The sequence below is a fragment of the Schistocerca americana genome, chromosome X, assembly GCF_021461395.2.
Source record: "Schistocerca americana isolate TAMUIC-IGC-003095 chromosome X, iqSchAmer2.1, whole genome shotgun sequence".
In the NCBI taxonomy this organism is placed as follows: Eukaryota; Metazoa; Arthropoda; class Insecta; order Orthoptera; family Acrididae; genus Schistocerca; species Schistocerca americana.
The window spans coordinates 902,901,299-902,925,824 of record NC_060130.1 but is presented as its reverse complement, the minus strand read 5'-3'; the positions used below and the strand labels follow the sequence as shown (position 1 = coordinate 902,925,824).

Genomic DNA, 24,526 nt, shown 5'->3' with positions numbered 1-24,526 from the left:
TCCAGATGTTTTCACTACTTATCCCAATTATGGCTTCATTTTTCCATAAAGGATCAAGAATATTTCTTGCTATCCAATCAGAAAACTTATTTACTATTTAACAAACTTTGACTCTTCACTCTGCCATGTACATGCTTTGCTGGCTGTTGAATTGTTTAGTCTTTATCCTCTCCATTCATCTCAACTCACTTTCCCACATGTCCCATTACTTTACTGAGTAAACATAACTGGGAAGGATGTTTATTTCTCCACCTTGTGGTCTACCAGACTCAAGGGACATGAAGGACAATGTTGGTTGTCATATCAATGTGACACTGTGAAATTTACATCTACATATATACACTACAAACCACCATATGGCGTGTGGCAGAGGGTACCCTGTGCCACTACTAGCCATTCCCTTTCCTATTCCACTCACAAACAGAGCAAGGAAAAACTGTCTATATGCCTCCATGTGAGCCCTAATCTCCCATGTCTTATCTTTGTGGTCCTTATGCAAAATGTACATTGGTGGCAGTAGATTTGTGCTGCAGTCAGGTTCAAATGCAGCTTCTCTAAATTTCACAATAGTGTTCATCAAAATGAATGTTGCCTTCCCTCCAGGCATTCCCACTTGAGTTCCTGAAGCACCTCCATAATACTTGCCTATTCAAAGAACTGTGACTGATGCCTGAACAATAGGGAACTGACATGCGTTGAGGCTAGAGAATAGTGCATTGATAATGGCACTAGCCAAAATTTGGATTTGCCAAATAAAACCCGCAAAAAATGATGACTGATTGCTATGCTCTGTCATTTATAAATCAGATCATAGTCGATGAGTGCACCCACGTTCATAATGGAAGATAACCTGTTGAACTTTTATATTGTTCGAACATACTAGTAACATATCTAGCAGCCCGTCTCTTAATTGCTTCGATGTCTTCCTTTAATATGACCTGGTGCAGATTTCAAACACTTGAGCTGTACTCAAGAATAGGTCACACTAATGTCCTATATGTTGTCACCAATAAGCTGAACCACACATTCCTAAAATTCTCCCAAAAAACTGAAGTCAACCATTCATCTACCCTACTACAATCTTTACATGCTCATTCCATTTGATACCATTTTGCATCATTATTCCTAGATATTTAATCAACATGATTGTGTCAAGCAGAACACTACAAATGCTTTAGTCTAACATTACGGGTTTGTTTTTCCAACTCATCTGCATTAACTTGCATTTTTCTATATTTACAGTTAGCTGTCATTCATCACACCAAACTAGAAATATTGTCTAAGTCTTCTTGTTTCCTCCTAGAGTCACCCAATAATGACATCTTCCCATACACCACAGCATCATCAGCAAACAGTCACAGATTGCTGCTCACCCTGCCTGCCAGATCATTTATGTCTATAGAAAACAACAGTGGTCCTATCACACATCCCTGGGGCACTCCTGATGATACTCTTGTTCCTGATGAACACTCACCATCATGGACAATGTACTGGGTTCTGTTACTTAAGTAGTCTTTGAGCCACTTACATTTCTGGGAGCCTAGTCCGCATGCTCATACTTCTATTCCCAGTCTGCAGTGGGGCACCATGTCAAGTGCTTCTCGGAAATCTAGGAATATAAGAGGGTTGCCCAGAAAGTAATACACCACATTTTCTCCTTCAACAATTCTTTATTGAACATCATGAGAATTACACACACGAAAGAAAGGTGTTTTATCTACACACCCTATTTTTCCACATAATCTCCATCCCGTTCTCTGGCCTGCCTTCAAGCGCGAAACAAGGGTGTGCATGCCCTGTCGGAACCGATCCTTGTCCTGGGAGTGGAACCAGTGCTTCACTGTGTGAATAACCTCCTCACTGTCCTCAAAATGTCTTCCACAAACGGCATCCTTTAATGGCCCAAACAAGTGGAAGTCTGAGGGGGCTGCAACATGTCAGCTGTGACAGCCATGGAGGGTCTTCCCGACCACTGCAAATCGTGAAGCTCTGCCAAACCGCCTTCTGATGACACACACTTCATGCCCACTGATTAACTGTACTTCTGTCAACAGCAAATGCTCCATAGACTTTGCACAAGTGTTTGTCAATATTACCCCCAGTTTTTTTTCTCTGCAGTGAGAAATTCAATGACGGCACATTGCTTGTAATGTACATCACCTACAGACACCATTTTGATACTGTCCTGCAGCTACACTGTCTGTCGGAAGTGGCAGAAACTTGCATGCTCACTCAGGAGACTTCAAATAATATATATGTAATGTTTTGCATTTGTAGCATTGTTTTCAGCTGAGAAAAAAAGTGTGGTGCATTACTTTCTAGGCAACCCTCACAGAATCTATCTGTATGGAAAGTGAAAGAGAGAGATAGTGAGAGGGATTTGTGTGTTTATGATAAATCCTTTCCCTTGAAATTTTCTTCCTTCATATTTCCTCTGTGATATCACAGATGGTGTGTCACTGATCTCATTTGCACTAATATTGCAGTATATGTGAGATGCCTAGTAGCCTCCACCACCCTGAGTGGAAAGTGCAAGTTCTGAATAATGTTTGCCAACCTGCAGTGTTCTATAATTGTTGTCCCCTGCACAGTAAACAGCATGTAGGTCATAAATCATTATCTTGAGGCTGTAATAAGCTGTTAGTGAGGAACTGGTATTGCATAACTAATTAAATTTTGAATTGTTTTGTTTAAACAGGAAGCCATTCACTTTTTATTAGCAGAATATGAGAAACTGCACAATTATAGTCCAGTTTATGAATCACAAATAATTTCCTTTCTTCACACATTCACAGAGAAAAAAAAAACAATGAGTTGCATGTTTGTGTAATTGTTATCAAACTAGTTGTCAACTGCATGTTTAAAAATCAGAGATAGCTAATTAAGTTTTTAACCAATACTGACTTCAGGACACAATGTGTCTTTCCAACTCAACTGCCAATCGAGCTCTTACATTTACAAATGAGAGACTGCTAATCAAGTCTTAACTGATGCCGACTGTGGCAGACAACACATCTGTCCTCCAAGATAGCCGATCGAACTCTCATATGATAGCTAGACAACCTCGCCTGCCATCCAAGTTAGGAGTGAGCTGAAGATCTCTGAAGTGCTTCACCTGCCTTTTTGTTTTGCAATTATTCTGATAGTAATTAACACTATTGAAATGATGGAACAATAGCCTGCTAGTGAGAGATACTTTTATGTGAAATGCAAGTAAATGCACTGTTAAGTTTTTCTAATATAAATAACAGAAGTTTACCATTTTGGCATGCTACTTTTGAACGCAGCAGCCGATCGCGGAGAAGGATCACAATTTAGGTGGTATTTTTCATGATACATGTACTGAATAAACCACCTATCACCGACACCTCCCATTACATTGCATCATCTTCCTATTGCTGCCTCCTCAAGTGTTCTAAGAAGAGTTTCTTGTAGCTGAATATGATAGCTGTAAAGCTCAAAATATTATACCCATTGCCCTTCATCCATAGTTTGTGAGTATCATGTGAGAAAAGGGCAAGCTGAGATTCACATGAACAATGCTTTCTAAACCTGTGCTGAGTTGTGGACAGAAGGTTTTCCGTCTCAAGAAAATTTATTATATTCGAATTGAGAATATGTTCAAAAAGTCTGCAGCAAATTGATGTTAAGGACACTGGTATGTAATTTTGTGGGTCCTTTCTTTTCCCTTCTTAGATGCAGGAGTCACCTGTGCTTTCTGCCAGTCACTTGAGACTTTGCACTGTGTGAGACAGTTGTGATAAATGCAAGCAAAGTAAGGAGCCAATGCCATGGAGTACCCTTTGTAAAACTGAATTGGGATACCATCTGGATCTGGTGACTTGTTTGCTTTCAACTGTTTTAGTTGCAGCTCTATGCCAGGGATGCCTATTATTTTTACGTTCTCCATATGGGAGTGTGTGAGATGCTCAAACAACAGTATGTTTGTTTGATTCTCTTGTGTGAATGAATTTAGAACTTCAAATTTGCTCTTGCTACCTTCTACTGCCACACCAGGTTAGTCAACATTGGAAGCTGTTTGCTTGCATCATCCGCATTATTCACACTAAGAAATCCACATATTTTGTCTCTCTGAACAGTTTGGCCTAAAAGTTTATTACTACTGGGCCTCGAATTACTGTACGTTGAACCTTCTGGAGAGTGTGACTTTTTTCCACTCTCTCTATGCACCTATATTGATATACACCATATTAATTTAAAATGTTCTTTCACTGGCTCTCATGGCTGGTCAGTCTCTGTAAACACATATCATAATCCTAAGTGTATACTTCTCTCAACATGCAAATTTTACACTACCCTGAAGCCTAAGGCATCTCAGTCCAGATCACACATTTTTTGTTCACTTACTTAATCTAATATCAGCTGGCCCATTATAAAGCACAGTTTTTTTGTTACCTACTTCTGCTTCACATTACGTACAAGTTCTTTATCAGACTTCCTTAGCTACTTCTTATCACTTAAATCAAAACAGTTCCAGTGCTCTCATCTTACGAACCCTTCCCACAATACTTCAGCATCCACACGTTTCTCACCTCCTTGCAACTCCATCAACTCTCCAACTTTAAAATATATTAACCAATTTATTCATATATTCGCACCCTCTGTTCATGCTATTCATTTACTGGGTTTGTTAACTTTATTACTCTGTACTTTATCCTTTAGAGACACACTAGCTTGACTCGCATCACCCTTTTCCCTTAATTTGCTCTAAAGTCAGGATAGACTAAAAGTGAGAAACTCCCTACACTTCTTAGAACATAAGAAAGAAAATATATCACATAAGAGACTAGCATAAGGAAAAGCATAATTTTTCTAGACAGCTCAGATGCACACTGTTGCCATGCTGTGAAGTCTCTCAGAGAGCTCCATCAGGATCTTTAAATCCATTATGTTTCTTAATCTAACTACTATTTTTGATTTTGGGTACACCAAGTGATACACATTTGTGTATGGAGTACTCTCCACTATAAATGGCCCAGGATACACCAGTAAACATTTTAATTTCGTGTGACAATTTTTTTAGATCTCTTTTTCGTCTTTACTAACACCAAGTCACCAGGCAGAAAATCAGTGACTTTTTGTCTCTCATCTACATCTACATCTACATGATTATTCTGCAATTCACATTTAAGTGCTAGGCAGAGGGTTCATCGAACCACAATCACACTATCCCTCTACCATTCCACTCCCGAACAGTCCGCGGGAAAAACGAAGACCTAAACATTTCTGTTTGAGCTCTGATTCCTCTTATTTTATTTTGATGATCATTCTTACCTATGTAGGTTGGGCTCAACAAAATATTTTCGCATTCGGAAGAGAAAGTTGCTGACTGAAATTTCGTAAACAGATCTCGCCGCAACGAAAAACGTCTTTGCTTTAATGACTTCCATCCCAACTCGTGTATCATATCTGCCACACTCTCTCCCCTAATATGTGATGATACAAAACGAGCTGCCCTTTTTTGCACCCTTTCGATGTCCTCCGTCAATCACATCTGGTAAGGATCCCACACCGTGCAGCAATATTCTAACAGAGGACAAACGAGTGTAGTGTAAGCTGTCTCTTTAGTGGACTTGTTGCATCTTCTAAGTGTCCTGCCAATAAAACACAACCTTTGGCTCGCCTTCCCCACAATATTATCTATGTGGTCTTTCCAACTGAAGTTGTTCGTAATTTTAACACCCAGGTACTTAGTTGAATTGACAGCCTTGAGAATTGTACTATTTATCGAGTAATCAAACTCCAACGGATTTCTTTTGGAACTCATGTGGATCACCTCACACTTTTCGTTATTTAGCGTCAACTGCCACCTGCCACACCATACAGCAATCTTTTCTAAATCGCTTTGCAACTGATACTGGTCTTCGGATGACCTTAATAGACGGTAAATTACAGCATCATCTGCAAACAACCTAAGAGAACTGCTCAGATTGTCACCCAGATCATTTATATAGATAGGGACAGCAGAGGTCCCAGGACGCTTCCCTGGGGAACACCTGATATCACTTCAGTTTTACTCGATGATTTGCCATCTACTACTACGAACTGTGACCTTCCTGACAGGAAATCACGAATCCAGTCGCACAACTGAGACGATACCCCATAGGCTCGCAGCTTGATTAGAAGTCGCTTGTGAGGAACGGTGTCAAAAGCTTTCCGGAAATCTAGAAATACGGAATCAACTTGAGATCCCCTGTCGATAGCGGCCATTACTTCATGCGAATAAAGAACGATGTTTTCTGAAACCATGCTGATTACGCATCAATAGATCGTTCCCTTCGAGGTGATTCATAATGTTTGAATACAGTATATGCTCCAAAACCCTACTGCAAACTGACGTCAATGATATAGGTCTGTGGTTCGATGGATTACTCCTACTACCCTTCTTAAACACTGGTGCGACCTGCACAATTTTCCAATCTGTAGGTACAGATCTATCGGTGAGTGAGCGGTTGTATATGATTGCTAAGTAGGGAGCTATTGTATCAGCGTAATCTGAAAGGAACCTAATCGGTATACAATCTGGACCTGAAGACTTGCCCATATCAAGCGATTTGAGTTGCTTCGCAACCCCTAAGGTATCTACTTCTAAGAAACTCATGCCGCTTGTGTACTTTACATACGACAAGAATTTCTTCGGATTTTCTACCAAATTTCGAGACAATGTTTCATTGTGGAACCTATTAAAGGCATCTCGCATTGAAGTCTGTGCCAAATTTCGCACGTCTGTAAATTTTAGCCAATCTTCGGGACTTCGCGTTCTTCTGAACTTCACATGCTTTTTCTGTTGCCTCTGCAACAGCGTTCGGGCCTATTTTGTGTACCATGGGGGATCAGTTCCATCTCTTACCAATTTATGAGGTATGAATCTCTCAATTGCTGTTGCTACTATATCTTTGAATTTGAGCCACATCTCGTCTACATTTGCATAGTCAGTTCGGAAGAAATGGAGATTGTCTCTTAGGAAGGTTTCTAGTGACACTTTATCCGCTTTTTTAAATAAAATTATGTTGCGTCTGTTTCTGGTGGATTTGGAAGGAACGGCATTGAGCCTAGCTACAACAACCTTGTGATCACTAATCCCTGTATCAGTCATGATGCTCTCTATTAGCTCTGGATTGTTTGTGGCTAAAAGGTTAAGTGTGTTTTCGCAACCATTTACAATTCGTATGGGTTCGTGGACTAACTGCTCCAAATAATTTTCGAAGAAAGCATTTAGGACAATCTCGGAAGATGTTTTCTGCCTACCACCGGTTTTGAACAAGTATTTTTGCCAACATATCGAGGGAAGGTTGAAGTCCTCACCAACTATAACCGTATGAGTGGGGTATTTATTGGTTACGAGACTCAAATTTTCTCTGAACTGTTCAGCAACTATACCATCGGAGTCTGGGGGTCGGTACAAGGAGCCAATTATTAACTTAGTTCGGCTGTTAAGTATAACCTCCACCCATACCAATTCGCACGGAGTATCTACTTCGACTTCACTACAAGGTAAACCACTACTGACAGACACAAACACTCCACCACCAATTCTGCCTAATCTATCTTTCCTGAACACCGTCTGAGACTTCGTAAAAATTTCTGCAGAACTTATTTCAGGCTTTAGCCAGCTTTCTGTACCTATAATGATTTTAGCTTCTGTGCTTTCTATTAGCGCTTGAAGCTCAGGGACTTTCCCAGCACAACTACAACAATTTACAACTACAATTCCGGCTGTTCCTTGATCCAAACACGTCCTGTATTTGCCATGCACCCTTTGAGATTGCAGCCCACCCCATACTTTCCCGAGGCCTTCTAACCTAAAAAACCGCCCAGTTCACGCCACACAGCCTCCGCTATCCGTGTAGCCGCCAGCTGAGTGTAGTGAACTCCTGACCCATTCAGCGGAACCTGAAACCCCACCACCCTATGGCGCAAGTCAAGGAATCTGCAGCCAACACAGTCGCAAAACCGTCTAAGCCTCTGATTCAGACCCTCCACCCGGCTCTGCACCAAAGGTCCGCAGTCGGTTCTGTCTACGATGCTGCAGATGGTGAGCTCTGCCTTCATCTCGTAAGCAAGACCGCAGCCTTCACCAAATCTGAAAGCCGCTGGAATCCAGAGAGAATTTCCTCAGATCCAAAGCGACACATGTCATTAGTGCCGACCTGTGCAACCACCTGCAGCTGGCTGCACCCTGTGCTCTTCATGGCATCAGGAAGGACCCTTTCCACATCAGGAATGACTCCACCCGGAATGCACACTGGATTTCTTCCCCTCCTTAGCTGCCATATCCCTAAGGGGCCCCATTACGTGCCTAACATTGGAGCTCCCAACTACCAATAAGCCCACCCTCTCCTTTGCCCTCTTAAACATTTGTTCCTTGGCCAGTTTCTCGATTTCATTTTGCATGAGAGTCTTACTTACTGGAAAGCCTTCTTCGTCAATGTTCCCACTTTTCCGCCCAAACATTAGTTCACACAGTGAAAAACCCATAGCTTCATGCCAGTGTTGCACTTGTGATTGTTTGACACAGCAAACTTCATTCTTTCATTACTTAGTCACTTGAACTTGCCTGAGGGAAATATTGTGAAATCTTTACATGTCTAACCCAATTGATTTCTAACAGTTCTTAAAACCAGTGAGTAGTAAATTGGGGACCACTGTCAGACAGCAACATGTCTGATTTACCTACTTGCCCAGAGTAGTTTTTCTCCAGTTTGTCTATCAAATTTTCACCTTCGCTAGTCTGATTGGATATAACCGAACATATTTGGAGAATGCACCCAATGCTACAAAAATGTATGTACACTCAAATAAACCCACTGCCATTAATTCCTAGTGGCATCTGCGGCGGCGCGGTTTATTTCGTCCATTACCTGCACCTACCTGTGAACTCATTGCAGCAGACTGCTGGTAGGAAAGCTGAGCAGAAACCAACTGTACTAAAAGGTTTTAATTTTGAAGGAAAGCTGGAAATACTGACAAAACTTCGGTATAGTCTGAACCTTGATAATGTACACGTTTGCTGCCAAGCCCGTGCTAATCTTAACACAGTCATGCACAAACCCTTTCATTCACGTTAGCAAGTTTATGGTAACGTATTTCCAGAAACCTGAACAGCTACTAAGCATGGATTGTTCTTAAATAAAAATGCTTGCCATACTATTAAGTTTATCAGTGTCTAATGCACTCAAGTTTTTAGTCAGTGATCTGCTCAATATGCCACACGGAATTACTGTCTTTTCTCATACACAAAATTTCTTAAAAAATCTGTACTTTCTAAAAAACACACCGAAACAAATGTGCCTTCACTTTAAAACACTTTTGAAACATGTAGTACAACTGAAGCTGGCAAATTATAACTTCATTTGCAGCTCGTACTACACACGGCCATACTATTGAAAGGCTGGGCTCTGACTACTTAACCTGCTGTAAGCATTCTGTATCTCCAAGAGAAAAGACGCGTGAAGAATACTCCATTCTGATTGGTCAGTTCTCTTTCAGGCCACATAGAAAAACATTATTCCCCCACATTAGTTCGCGCTTTTCATGACTAAACAATCAACAAATAGCACAATTTCGAACTGTATTTTTTCCTGAAGTAAATATTTAACATTCTGATATTTTGTTTATACTTTATGTTATTAACTATTTTCATTTGCATTTGAATTAGCTTCCCTTTTACCATAGACTTACTTAACTAACATATGATACAAAATTCCCTGTCGTCTGCATTCACGCTGTCTTTAAAACTTTTTCACGCTAGTTCGTACAGCGTTCATCAGTAGAACAATGATCTACACATTTACTTTAGACCACGCATCATTCACACTACTGAAAATATATACAAAACTGTACAAACATAAATAAACAAAAAACCTTAAAAATAAACAGAACAATTCATAAAAACATTCTCTTGGTCTGTTTCTTGAATGTCTCTGTGCACTACTGTCCTCTAGCAGATGAAAATTAGAACTATGTACTTGACTGAACCCGCTTCAGACCATCTGTCACTGTGCACGCATGAGCCATTCTCCTGATACTCAGGCTCTAGACAGCAAGGATATAAGGAGCCACACCTCAGTATCCACTTGAATATGCTGACGACGGCCCTGATAGGAACAGAAGCCACTCGCCTTCTGACACTGCTCACAAGCATTGATCTGCCTCTGCACCTGCCTCCATATATCTCAAAAATTAGTGTCTCCTGCAGTGGCAGCTAGTGCAAAATTTTACCAGTGTGCTACAATGTGGTGGCCTGTAGCTTTTGACTTACAAGGGCAGTAATCATAACTAAATCGAATATATTAATTTCAAAAATTGAACTGTTTGAATATATTTGTAAAGTTTAACTCGAGCCAACAAATTACCAGTCAAAGCTCTTAACCACTGGGCTATCAGACCATTATGTGAGCTGCTGCTCATAAATCCCTCATACTCCATGTGTAAATCTTTAAAGAGCATTTAACTTTTTCCAACGGCTCACTCAGGCAAAATATTCTAGAAACATGAAAGGCACATAAACCTGCTTCTACTCACATACTTTTATTTTATATTTAGTTTCTGTCAACGGAATCAGTGGCCTTTTGAAAATCAACAGACATCTTTAGAATTCAGTAATCTGTGGCAAATGATTGACTTCAGTTTAATTACTTGTTCAGAACATGATATCCCCTTCCTAAAACCACACTGATATTCATTTAAATTATTCTCCAGTGTTGGTTTCTACTCTGGTTAGTACAATCTCAGAAAATATGTTATATGCAACTGGTTGTATGGAAATTCCTCTGTAGCTGTTAACATCTTATTTCTTACGTAGTGGATGCATCAAAGCCTCCTCCTACTCCCCTGAGAGTTTTATTGTTTTCCAGCTTTTCTCAAAGATTATTTTTGGTAGAGACCATTTCAAAAGTTCTGCTGTAATAGAGCCTTCTCCATTAGTTTCATAAGGTTTCAACAACTTTTTCAGTTTCTTTGATAGCTGGGGGTGAATTTTCTAGATTTTCATGAGTATTTGAGCTTATGGATTGGTTCTGACAATTAGGAGGCAAATCAAAATATTTTGCAAATATTTTGAAATTTTCAGTGGTGCACAAGCCAAATCAGTGAGCCTCGTACCATGCCTCTCTATCATTACATTTAAACTTGAATTAGAGCTGTATGACTCTTAAAATCTCACTTTCTCAAAATATCTAGTGGAAAAGGGTCTCTTTGCAAATCATCTACAAATGATCTACAGAAAACTTTGATACTAAATTACCTCACATACTCACTTCTTTTACCACCATCTAGTGCATAGCCTTTTGACTTACAGTAGTAGTAATCTTAACTAAAGTGAATATATTAATTTAATGCATATGAACTGAAATTTTGAAGTATATTTAAAGTTTGTAGATAATACTTTAGCATAGCAAGGGATAAAATAAAATGCAAAAAATATGTGGGTAAGACTGGGAACCAAACCAGAGTCGACAGATTACCAGTCCATGCACTCGACCACTCAGCCAGGGTGCCATTACAACAGTCCCTCGAAAAGTTTCTGTATGTCCATATCTATACAGATGGTCATGGCACTTTGGCTGTTCAGTACAGAACTTCAAATTAAAAACACCTTTCAGCTGTCTACATTTCCAAACTATTATTTTACTGAGCAACCGGTTCCCATGATATATTACGCTGTCTTCAGGCCCCCTGACCAAAGTGTAGGAAGATTCACACCTCTGGTCCAGTCAAAATAGTGCCCAGCATTCAATGACTGGTATCCGTAGATGTCTATTTGACACAGCGATCACTTCAGTCATCACCTGTCGACTGTTCAACAGTCCAAAAGAATAGACACCACACATTCATATAACAGTTATTAACATTTGAAACAAAATTGTTTATAAAATGCATAACTAACAATGAAAACACACACACTGTATGTGTATGATACATCATTACGTATCTCTTGATGCCAGCTGTGGAATGAACAATTTTCTATTATTGTAAAACAAATAAGCAGTTATAAATTGTTCACTGAATAATGTTAAAATGGTGCTTAAACCACGTTTTCTCCACATGTTCACAACTGATTATTTCCACCTTAAGAGTTCCATCCTAACATCTCATCAATCATATTCTTATTTGGTGATATTTTGATAACTTTCTGAATGTAATATTGTAAGATAATATCATAAACTTAATCAGGAGTACTTAATGAATGTATTTCAATTGCATAATTGTAACAATATACCTAGTTTTGTGAATAATGGTAGGTTGTTGACTAACACAATGGTCATGAGACCTAAGTTTAAAATAATCAAGCAAGATAGAGCTCGCAGTCTTTGGTCAGTGCGCAGTTGGATTGATAAGATGTGTGGAAGGTATTGTGTAGCCACAGAGCTGCTTGGGCTTAAGTGTGTTACATTGTACTTAGAAATATTTTGGTGTTTGCTAGTTCAGGACTTAGAATATTTTGGAACTCTGAATGCTGTTGGACTAAAAGGCACAGCCCTATTACCAGTGTTTGAATATTTCCAGTCACACTCATTTTGTTACTGTTTAATAACTTGTAAGCAGCCATTGAGTTTTGAAATTCTGGCTGCAGTTTTTCATGATTTTGTTGCTTGGCTCCAAGCACTTAGTCCACACTTGCTGTTGTCTTTGAATGCTCTGCCTGCGCAACAAATGAATATTTCTTTGCTATTTTGAATCAATATTGAGTTAAATTAACAAGTGATGTGAAGCCACCATTCAGAATATATTTGTGTATGTTTATCTGAACAAACATATTGTCAAGGTTTAAACTATTTGCTATCACAAACTCACTATACCACGGGACTATTTCGTATTGTCGCACATCATCCATTGCACTGGTCTTCTCAGCAGCAGAGTATTGTGCCCCAGGGTGGCTACACAGCTGCCACACTAACTTCATCGATGTCCAGTTGAACCACACTATGCAGTTAATAACAGGGCCAGTCCGACCAACACCGATTTATTGGCTTCCTTTGCTCAGTAACACCTATCCACCCACTATCTGCAGAAGTGAGGCCTTGCTTAGGGAATACTGCAAGATAAAGGAGAACCTGGAATTACCCATACAGGAAGACATACCAAGTTTACGACGAAATAGACTCCATTCAAGAAACCCACCATTATGGCAATCAGAAGAGCTAGATGCTAATAATACTGGTGTGAGAGACCTGTGGAACCAGAGCTGTCAACGTATTGAAAGTTCTGAAGAGCATGAGTGGTTCTGAAAGTATAATTGTGATCCTGCTGGCACAGAACTCGACAGGAAACTGCGGGTCAAATTGAACAGAGCTCACACTGGACGTGGATGATGCGCAGACTCTCATCACAAATGGGGTGCTACCATGTCTCCATTTTGTGACTGTGGGGCTCTGAAACAGATAATCAAGCACATTAGAGATGAATGCCCCTTGCGTTCCTACCAGAGGAGTTGGAGCGACCTCATGAAAGCTGATGATACGGCTCTTAGATGGATTAGGAACCTAGATATTGACATTTAGTTAGTTTTATATGTAGTTTTTGTATTTTCATATTCCTGTTATATATAGTATTACTAACGTTATATACCTGTAATTTTAAACTGCACGTGGGCCATACGAATAAATAAATAATGAATTTCTTATTGTTTACCCTAAAATGTGATTATCTATTTATTTAAGTATTCATTAATGTCTGTGCTAAGGAATGAGCTTTGTGGTTGATCCATATTTCAATTAGGGCTTTAAGCAACAGTGCATGACCAATCTCTCTCTGACTCAGAGAGCCAATCTAAACTCTAAGGTGTGCACTTGACCTCTGTTGCTCAGGTAGCAACTGTTACTGGCTGGGGATCAATGATTTTTTCTGATACCACAGCCACAGTGAACCTGCAACATCTATCTCTTAAATAAAAAGAACACACTTTTTGATGAGTCTATACATACATTTTGTTCAGCAGATTGACAATTAAAAAAAAAAAAAAAACAAAACACACCATGATGCACTTGTCAGCTTTTAGTGTGGAAGCTCAGAAAGACACACATGTAGTCATGAACTTTTTTATTTCAACTGAAACGTGAATACAGAAAGAGTTTCTAACAACTGACGTCAAACATCACACGTGCGCGCGTGCGCACACACACACACACACACACACACACACACACACACACACACACACAAAATGTAAAACTAACACGCAGTACAATAGTCCATGTAATCGGTCTTTTAACACTGGAAAGAGCTCCAAACACAACACAACATTCTTGTAACTTTTTTTTTTTTTTTTTTTTTTTTTTTTTAACACAAACAGTTATCACAGATTTTTCAGAACGCTATACAAATGAATTTTACTTGTCCATTTGTCTAGTATCATCAACCCCAAGTCCACAGTTACTGAATATATCAAACTGTTTTCTTCTTTTTAGTGCCACTAAGGCGTCCCTCAGGTAAATGGTCACAGGAGTTTTCCTGCAAATAAACAAAATAACATTATTACTACCCACAAATATGAATACTGAGAGGTTTTTCATCTATTATTAAACATATATTATTCACTACAGTGTTACAGAATGAAGCCCATTTCACACTATTCCTTCAATCTGATGAGGAGTCCAGCATCACAAAATAAAATTTTTGCTGAAATGTTGTTTGCTTTGAATGATCTAGGGAGACAAGGACATCTTTAAGATTCACTTCACACTTCAAAACTGTTGTACAGATAAGGAGTAACCAATTACCAAAAGAATCAAAATTATAACTGTTAAAATTGTAAACTGAGTTTAAACTCCATCAGAACAGTTTCAGAAGCTAATAAGAGGTGTTTTCATGAATAATTTGATATAATGAAATCTTGATCTCCAGTGGTTTTTTTTTTTTTTTTTTTTTTTTTTTTTTTACAGAGTAATTTATTTGGTTTGTTATCCCAATTACCTTTGTGATTATTTTGCACTGAAAATACCTCCACAATAATACAAATGCATATAACACAAAATATGTAGCAAATTTGTGAACAAAATATTTTCACTGACTTATGGATTGCCCTCAAACTTCAATTTTGTACCCATCAGCTCCATTTTGTATTTTGTTTCCAGCAGAGTTAGTTTTTCATGAGCAGTAATGCACCTTTGGTATGAGGCAGTTGGATGCAACATAATTGTGACACAACAATACTGTACAATCTTTCAAGATCATGAAGCCTCCTGTCAGATTAAAACTTTGCGTCAGACCAAAACTCGAACTTGGGACCTTTGCCTTTCACGGGCAAGTGCTCTACCGACTGAGCTACCCAAGCATGACTCACGACCCGTCCTCACAGCTTCAGTTCTGCCAGTACCTCGTCTCCTATCTTCCAAACTTCACAGAAGCTCTTCTGTGAACCTTGCAGAACTAGTACTCCTGGAAGAAAAGGTACTGCGGAGACATGGCTTAGCCACAGCCTGGGGGATGCTTCCAGAATGAAATTTTCACTCTGCAGCATAGTGTGCACTGATATGAAACTTCCTGTCAGATTAAAACTGTGTGCCAGACGGATTCATGATCATGGTTGTCAGCATTTGGATCAACTTCTATGAAGAAGGTATTGGACACTTCTGTCACAGGATGAAATCATGGTTTCATCCCAGGGCAATAGTGTTCAATACGACCAAGAAGTGTAGTCATATAGTACTTGATAGCTGTAATACGTACACACGACAAATGCTCACAAGCTGTGGAGCACCAAGTATAGATGATCTTCACTCCTTGTTTTGTAAGCTTTCACTATCTTTTTTTGTACAAATGATAGTGTTCTACCCTTGTCAGAGTTCAAGCCTGGGAGCAAAGAGGCATTTACATTTTAATAGTGTGTCCAAAACTGTGAATGAAAGGAGTAATGGTTATCACTTACTGTATAGTCAGATACTGAGCAGTTGATAGGTACATACATGAGATTGAAAATGTTGCAGAGCTATTAGTCTCTCTCTCTCTCTCTCTCTCTCTCTCTCTCTCTTTCTCTCTCTCTCTCTCTCTCTCTCTCTCTCTCTCTCGACCCCCCTTCTAGCCCAATCGAGCTGCAGTGTGCAGTGCCTGAACAATGTAGTCAGTCAGGACAGAAGGAAGATATCATCCTAAAGCTAAAGAACTTTTTCAGACCTGTTTATATGCCTGTTGACCATACAATGACTGACCTATCTCAACTATATGGTGAATGGTCACCGATATTCCTCAAATTATTTGTATTCCATCCATAACATTCCATTAGCGTAATGATGAAAAGCATAAATGAATGAAAACATCTTCTAGACAAATTTGACACACATTGCATATCCCATTCATTTCCATTGATATGCAATTGTCTGTCAACACCATCACAAAGGTAATGGGGGTAGGAGACTGAATAAATTACTCTGTAATGAGAAACAAGAGCAAAGGTTCTTTGTATCATGTAATGTGAAAATACAATTTACTCAACACAACAAAAAAGTTAATTACATCATGAAACTGTAAACTAAAAAGAATGCCTATATATCAATAACCTGTTTGAGGTTCAGAGATAACACAAATAATCAAACCATTTACACTGTACATACAATGTAACAGAAGATTTACTGTCCACATCACTGCCCGATCACCCAAAAAGTCAAAATTATTTGGGGTTGAAATGTATGCGGTGTCCAAAACCAATTATGACTGGAGTTTACTTGGAGGTACAGGCTGCAGTGGTGGAAGACTAGGTGCATTCTGTGTCACACACAGATAGCATCTTGGTGTTAGCTGCTGCCCCCCAATGGCAATGGTGGCAGTGGTAGTCCAGATGCATTCTGTGTCACCATAGGTAGACTGAATTTTCTGTGGTGGCATGACAATATTGTGTATGGACCATAGTATGGCAATCGTAGAGATTTTTGAATGGCACTGTGTAGGACGACAACTTGTTTGCAGGACAGTCAGTCACAGAAAATGAATGGTCATTGGGCAGAAGGTTCTTTTTGAAATTGCTAGCTGGAGCTCGTGAATCTGTGAGCATACATGTTGTGCAAAGTCTGAGGTTCCAATAGTGTTATTTGATGTATAAGTAAAGAGTCCTCCAGGCAGTCAAATTGTTTTTCCATACACTAACTCAGCCATTGATGCACTGAAGTCTTGTTTAAAAAATGTTCAGAAGTCTATTAGGGCAATAGGGAGACTGTCAGTCCAATGCTCTGTGGCATGGCATCTGAGTGAGGTCTTTAATTGTTGATGGAGCTGTTCCACGAGGCCACTAGCAGCAGGGTGGCAGGCACAGATTTAAATTTGGTTGATGCCAAGCAATGCTGAAAGTTCTTTAAAGAAGTATGACTCAGACTGCTTTCCCTGATTGGTAGTGATGCAGAGGGGAATGCCAAAGTGAGCAATCTACTCACAAAAGAAGGTTGTGGCTGCTGTTGCATCTTGCATTGGATGGGCTTCAGGCTGTCAAGAGAAACAGTCAGTTAGTGTCAGGCAGTGTGTACTGATATTCTTCGGATGGTGATAAAGATACAGTAATGTTGATGCAGAAATGCATAAATCACTGATTCAGTGGGGTGAAATTACAGAGTGAAGCTGTTTTTTGCAGAGTTATTTTGTTGCATCAATAAGCATTGCACTAGTGGATGACTGCATTACAATCATTCTTGATATATGGCTGAACAAATATCTTTCTCACTATCTATACAGTAGCCCTTAGTCCTGGGTGAGAGAGGGAGAGGAGAGAGGAAATTGCTGGTGGCGGAAATCTGTTGTAATGAACGGTTGATACACTGCAGTACAGTGCTACGCTGAAGCACAGTATTTCAACATGTCTAAGATGTAAGCCTGACAATGTTTCGAGGCATACCTTCAGTTCGTTGTCTCCTTTTTGGGTATTGGCAAGTGCTACGAAGGCAATTTCTTTTGCAATGGCATCAATGTGAGATATGCATCTCCTGGTCTACTCTACCCACCATCAGCATGTTGAATATCTGTAGTAAATTGCACAATGAGATCCAAATGCTGCAACTGGCTTGGTGATGCCTTGTTTGCTTTCTGAAGGAAGGTACACATGATTGGCTCATGGTCTTTCATAAGAATGAAATGTCTTTATCTCTACGTATGCATCTAAACTTTCTGATTGAGACATATGCTGCGTAGAGCTCATGGTCACATACTGACCGACTAGCTTCAGAAGGTCATAATTTTTTACTGAAGAAAGCTATAGGTTGCCAGTCTGTTGTACAAGTTGTTGTAATATACAGTATTGCCCTGCTTTTACATTCCCAAAAATAGCATTTTCCCACTAGTTATGACCTTTTTTATTGCTCCCATCAAATTTCCTATGTCCACAGTGTTAATTCACTCCCAATTTTGCGTCAACATATTTATAATTTTCCTGCGATTTACGCATTACGAAAAAATGTTTGTGGAGAAAAAAAGACAGAAAATGATGCTGGCATGATGTTGGCCATCAGTGTGTTTACAAACATTATGTGGTTAAATAACTTGACACCAGGATGCTCTACTCAGCAGATTTTAAACAGTAAACATGTAAAAGTTGGAACAATTTGTGCCGTATCTCCTGCTGCTGCCAAGCTCTATTCGGCATGGTAGCTGATGGGAGTAACTAGGTTCGTTCAAATAAAGATACCATGACCAATCACAACTATTTCCAAACTGTCTGTATTGCGCACACACAGTTTCGCGATAGTTGTGCTTGTCGTGATGCCTTTGTCGAACCATATTTAGTGCGTTTTGGCATTTGGCCACTTATAATCCGCTAGTTAACTAAATAATGAATGACAGCTGCAGGCTTTTTAAAAACATCGATTATAATATGTGAAATTGAGTCAAACATTTCTGCTTGCCAGGCAGTTATCAGTTCCAGTTACATCACTGGTTTTTACTAGATAATAAAAAAGTCACTGACAAGTATTTTGATGCCTATTATGTGCACATATCCCAAATAAAGTTTGGAAATGCAAGTGGCTATCCTCTATGTAACTTTTACAACTTAAAATGTTATTTCCCACATTTTACAGCATTTTTTGAAGTCCTTTGAAAAGTGTAAAAGTGGGGTTCCCCTATAGCTCCAATGACAGTTGATGATGCATTCACAATAAGTGCTAGAGGAGCGTCAGGATGAGGACAAGCTAACGATGCAAGCTCTGCACAGCAGCTTTCACTCTGGCAAAGGAAGCTTTCTTTTAATCAATCCACAAGAGCGTGTCTACGGTTTGGACAAATATTTTAGCTTTTTGTTGTGAGGTGCTGCCAACAATGCAAGATTACACCCAAAAATGTTGATATATTTTTGTTAATCCCAATAATCAGCATAGTTCATGTGTTGTAGTGGGCTGCAGAAATTAAGAAATAGCTTCAACTTTGTCTTGAGTGGGTATGATCCCTTGTGCATGGATAAGGAAGACTAAAAATTTTACTTCCATATTCACTTCCACCTTTACATTTGCCTGTCACTTACAAGTTAGACAAAAGACAAGTTTTCACTGATTCCTATTTTATAACAGTGTAAGTGTGCGTTACTGCTTTTTATTTTGCTGTAAAGATAGCATCAAGTGACAAATGTGGATGTTGCCACAGGTTAGTTAGTACTGGAGAACCACATCACAACAGCGGGTTGATGTTTCACAGATGTGATTGTATAATAATTATGGGAATTCCTGGGTAGAGTATTACGTAAAATACGTGAAAGGTAACCACAGAGTGTGTGTTTGGGCCACTGTGTTGTTGTTGTTGTTGTTGTTGTTGTTGTGTGTGGGAATGTGTGTACTATTGCTGGAAAAAGAAACAGTGCTCAAAAGCTGGTGTGAATGCTGTTTTCTGCTATCCTTTACTGTGCACCATGCATCAATCCGCTATAGGTGAGTGGTTGCCTTTCTCTCATTTTCCATGCAGATGTGATTGTAATGGGGAACCCAGTTAAGTGACAGATGAAGAAATATCCCACAGAGTAATAGATTATGTAGTGAAGACAAGAGGATCATGGAATAGGGAAGAAAGATTTGTGCCCTTCAAGCATAAAGATAAATGGTGTATTTTCAAAGAGATAAGTTGAAGGGGGAAAAGAGACTGTGGGAGCTGAGAGACAGTAATGAGCAATAAGCAAATGAAGGACACCTACGAAATCAAATTTCAAATCCCAGTTAGCAATCAGTTTGACTTGTCACCTGAAATAGGAGAAGAGCCTCAACCAGTTTTTGAGCAAAGTAGAGAGCAACAAACTCATGGGAACAACTTTATTGCTAGGTTGGTAAAACATCAAGCAGAAAGAAGAGTGTCCCACTTCTGGGTAGCAGTCAAGTGATGGGTGTAGACTAAGTGCTACAAGAAAAGGTAGGTGAAGAAGATTGGGTCACAAACACCATGAAATCTAGAGTCAAGCTTAGCCATGTGACAGAGAACATAGTGGCTTTGTGCAAAAATTTTGCAGGGAACAGCATGGCTAGCAACTTAGAAACAAGAGCAGCAACAGCAGACATATTTGTGGGGTTTATGGAGGTTCTGCAGTGGTGTGATCAGACCTGTGTCAACACAGCTGTCAGACATAAAAAAGAGCTGTGTGGATTAGTTTTGCAGAAACATGGTGTCGTATTTACACTCTGCCTGTTGCTGCAATTGGGAGATGGGGATACACAAATCACAGACTGCAGCTGAATATGAGGGGAAGGACAGATTAACTGAGCATCTTGTAGGAAGTGTAAGGAGGATGATAAGCACACAAGACAAAATCCCTGTGATTACTGGAGCCAGAGGGACAAATTTTTAGGTTATAGTCAGTCTGTAGACAATCAGTCTGGAAAGAAATTAGAACAAAACAGGATCATAATATATATAATGGCTTTCAGAAAAATTTGTTCCATCAGAATATTAGGGGATTTAAAAACAAGATAGATGACCTCCTTGTATGCCTAGAAGATGTGGAAAACTTTAAGTAATAGATGTTCTGTGTCTCTCTGAACACCATGTAACCACAGTTTACTGCTTGGTGGCAAAGCTATGAAGTATTCCACTTCCACAACCATTCATTCATTCATTAAGTGCAGCCACCACATATCTATATTTAGTTTCATCCAAGGTGATGTGGGGCAGGATAAGTTGGCTCTCAAGTTGGACAAACCACAGTACTGTATTATATGACGAAAGCAGGAGGGGGGGGGGGGGGGTGAGTTGGGGAGGGGGGGTGGGGGGGGGGGGGGCTTCACTGCAATCTGACTAATAACAATGTTTGCCACTAGTAAGTCAGTGCTTTCAACATTCTGTCTGTTTTTAATGTCAATTAATGTTTACATAACACAGTTGTTTATGAGTAGTTCTGTGCAGCAAGGCTGACACAAAAACTTATGTAAGATGTGTTTTATTGTTCTGGCATGTGATTCGATTTTTCCACCAAGCAGTGTAATCATTGAATCATGTGATACAGAAACTTGTGGTTGCCGCATTGTCGGTTATCGAGAGTGGCGCAAGAAGTACTGACCACTACAGAGATACTGCACAGCAAAGCAGTATCACAAGGCCCCAATGAGATGCTAGGAAGGAACCTCCCGTACTTCCGAGGTGTCACCGTCACGCCTCTGCCCCAAAATAGTGTCACCAGAGGCCAGGAGAGTAGTTCTGTTCGAAATCGGATCCTGCCTACTTCCAGGAAGTTCCTGTCAGATTAACATCGCCGTGCATCCTACTTGCCGTGACACAGTCCATGTCAACTATCAAGAAATGAAGAGACTTAATGTCTCTTGTGAACTGTCCATATGCACCAACGCTATCACATCTGTGTCAACAAGTGTCTACGTACTTGCACTTTCTAGCGAATAGTGTAACCACAATACGGCCAATCTGAACTTATATCAATTCACCACTCAATAATTGTGACTCGTTTAGTGTGTTCTGAACCACAAGCCCATGTATGCAGTTTCATAGCTCCAGCCAAGCCTGGTGAGCAAAGATCAGTTTGGTTTTCATTAATATAGTATTAATTATTCAGAATGTTCTAATGAACTGTATTATTACTAGCCATCTGTATCCAAGAAGTCTGACACAACAGGGGTCAGCAAGTGTCATGAAAATATAATTTATTCAACAGAACAAAAAAGAATAATTACATCACATAATTGTGAAATGCAAAGAACAGCTGTGTGTTAGTCAAATGTTTAAAGTTCAGGGACAACACAAACAAGAAAAGAGTTTACACTGTACATAAAATGTAACAGGTAATTTATTGCGCACAACCAAAACCCTCAAATAGCATCTGTGATCAACAACCTCTGAAAGTCTGTCAGTAGGATTTTGGGATAGTTCTCTTCAGTAGTAACTGAATCTCAGCAAAGGATGCCACATACAATAATCCACAAAACCAGAGCAAATGCACTAAGTATAGTAGCACAGCATGGCATTATACATTAGTAGTACATCATCTCAGACTATCGTCAATTAGACCAACTCGGAAAAGATCATGTTCAAAAGCATGAAGCTAGATGTTCAATATATAATCAGGCATACTAACTGTTTTGTTGCCACTGAAATATAATATGTGCAATAGAGTGGACACGGATCATATATCAGTTGTGAAAAATGAACTACAGCTACAGGTCCACTATATCCTACACATCTATACAATATTTACTTATGTCAATTCTAAACCAGAGAGAATATACACTTCCACAACATTAAAGGCAAACTGGACTTATATATTCCAAGACACAGAGTGACAAAGACTATAAACTCACATAAAATAACAAGCTTAAAACTTTTTGACAAACTTAAAATATTTGCTTGGTCCTTGCCCTATAATACTTTCAAAGCTAAGATTTATGAGTGGTTACTGAAATATCCATTTTATAAGACAGCAGAACTAATTGAAATAAATGTTACTGAAATTAGTTTTTAAGACATTTTAAAATATGTGGCATTAAACCAAAGACCTCCTCTGCAAAAATTGTTATTTATTAAATATAAAATGTCTAAACCTATTCCACTGTATGTGGTCAATGATGAATAAAGAACTGAACTGAATACACTGAACCAAGCAATAATGTAATTTACAATATCCCTGCACTTTGTTGTGGCATTCAATCCATTTGTTTGTTTCAAAAAGTGCCAGCAGTTGTCATTTAAATAAAAGTGGACTAAAGGTACAACATTCTTTGCACAAATTACTTTATACTTTTGATGCCATTTGGAACATTGTCAAATGGTACAAGGAAAGTTGTAACTAGATATGAGAATGAAGCCATAAAAGTTTATTCAGCCATTATTACTTCAAACACAGTGCACAAAACAGCAACAAAATGGACTTCATGCATGAAACACAATGTAACAATCTGATAATGTACATGTCCTAGAAAGTAGGTGCTCACTGTGGAGTGTCATCAGTTAAGAATACCAGCCACCTACACATTTCTTAATGACATGGAAAGCTGCACTACATATTAACTAATTCCAGTAACCATATTTACTTTCACTTGGCACGTTACACCCAATACTATTTAGGAGTAAGGTACTGCCAAACCCTTAAAGCTTGAATCAAATCAAGATATTATACGAGATCCTCACACTTTCACTTGTCTAAATGCAATAGGACACTGTTTTCTGAACCGTCAGTACACACCCTCTGATCTACTGCCTAACATTCCTTAAAACACTTTCCCAATTTGCATGAAAGAATGTTTCATGTGCAACAACAAAATGAGGCATTTTTATTTACTGAAGATTCATTTTGTTGATCCTAAACATGGGTTACTTTATGCTTCAATGACAAATCATGACTTCTTTATAATACAAGTTACTAGCTCGTAACAGTTTACTGAAGTTTCTGTGAATAGTGGTGTAGAAACTTAAACATCCAATAAATTACATTAGAGTGGCCTACTGTCATAAATTAATGTGTCACTGAATAACAACAGATTACAAACGGTAATAGTAAACTTTTGGGGGGAAAAAAAAACTTTTTATTCTACACTGTCTACATAAGCTCTGCTATTATGCCTTTACTTGCTCTTAACTGGCCAACAGGAACAGTAAAGTTGGTGGATACTGAGGTCCTGGGTAAGGTGCATGTACAGAAAAATATAAATTTCCACATAAGCAGATGTGTGTATTAGTTTTAATTTGTGTATATGAAACAAGGAAGATGGGAGTGAAAATATGTATAGGTACTTGTTCCTTAAGAAACAGAGTAAGTTATTTTCATCAAAAGAAAAAGAATAAATCTCTTTTAACAAAGAATACATACCCCTTTGGATCATAGTGGTTCCATGCTACATCCAGTGTTCTCCTAAAAATATCCTCCATAAATAATTCTGCAGCCTGGAGAAGAAACATTACATTTTCTCAGATATGAGAGAAATACAGTTACATAGTATTTAGAGCCTTATTGCAAAGTCAGTTAATTGATAGATCCTTGTTAAAGTTTTCCCACATCTTTTAAGCTTTAAGAGCACCAAAGTGTTCTAATTTACAGAAAAATTAAAGTCTGTTAAGTTCTTACATGTGCTGATCAATCAGAAAATAAATTTATTTTCAAAAACTTTATAAA

General features: G+C 38.9%; 1 protein-coding gene across 2 annotated transcripts in view; it reads right to left on the bottom strand.

Annotated features, from left to right (window-relative positions):
• Positions 1-14,123: 14,123 nt before the first annotated feature.
• The window catches only part of LOC124556623, a 121,427-nt gene continuing 111,024 nt past the window's right edge, over positions 14,124-24,526 (bottom strand). For both annotated transcript variants that reach the window (XM_047130593.1, XM_047130592.1), the window contains exons 11-12: positions 24,224-24,297; positions 14,124-14,472 (exon numbers count right to left, since the gene is read on the bottom strand). In XM_047130593.1, coding sequence (XP_046986549.1) covers positions 14,352-14,472; positions 24,224-24,297 — 195 coding nt within the window. In that variant the 3' untranslated portion in view covers positions 14,124-14,351. The remainder of the gene's footprint in view (positions 14,473-24,223; positions 24,298-24,526) is intronic.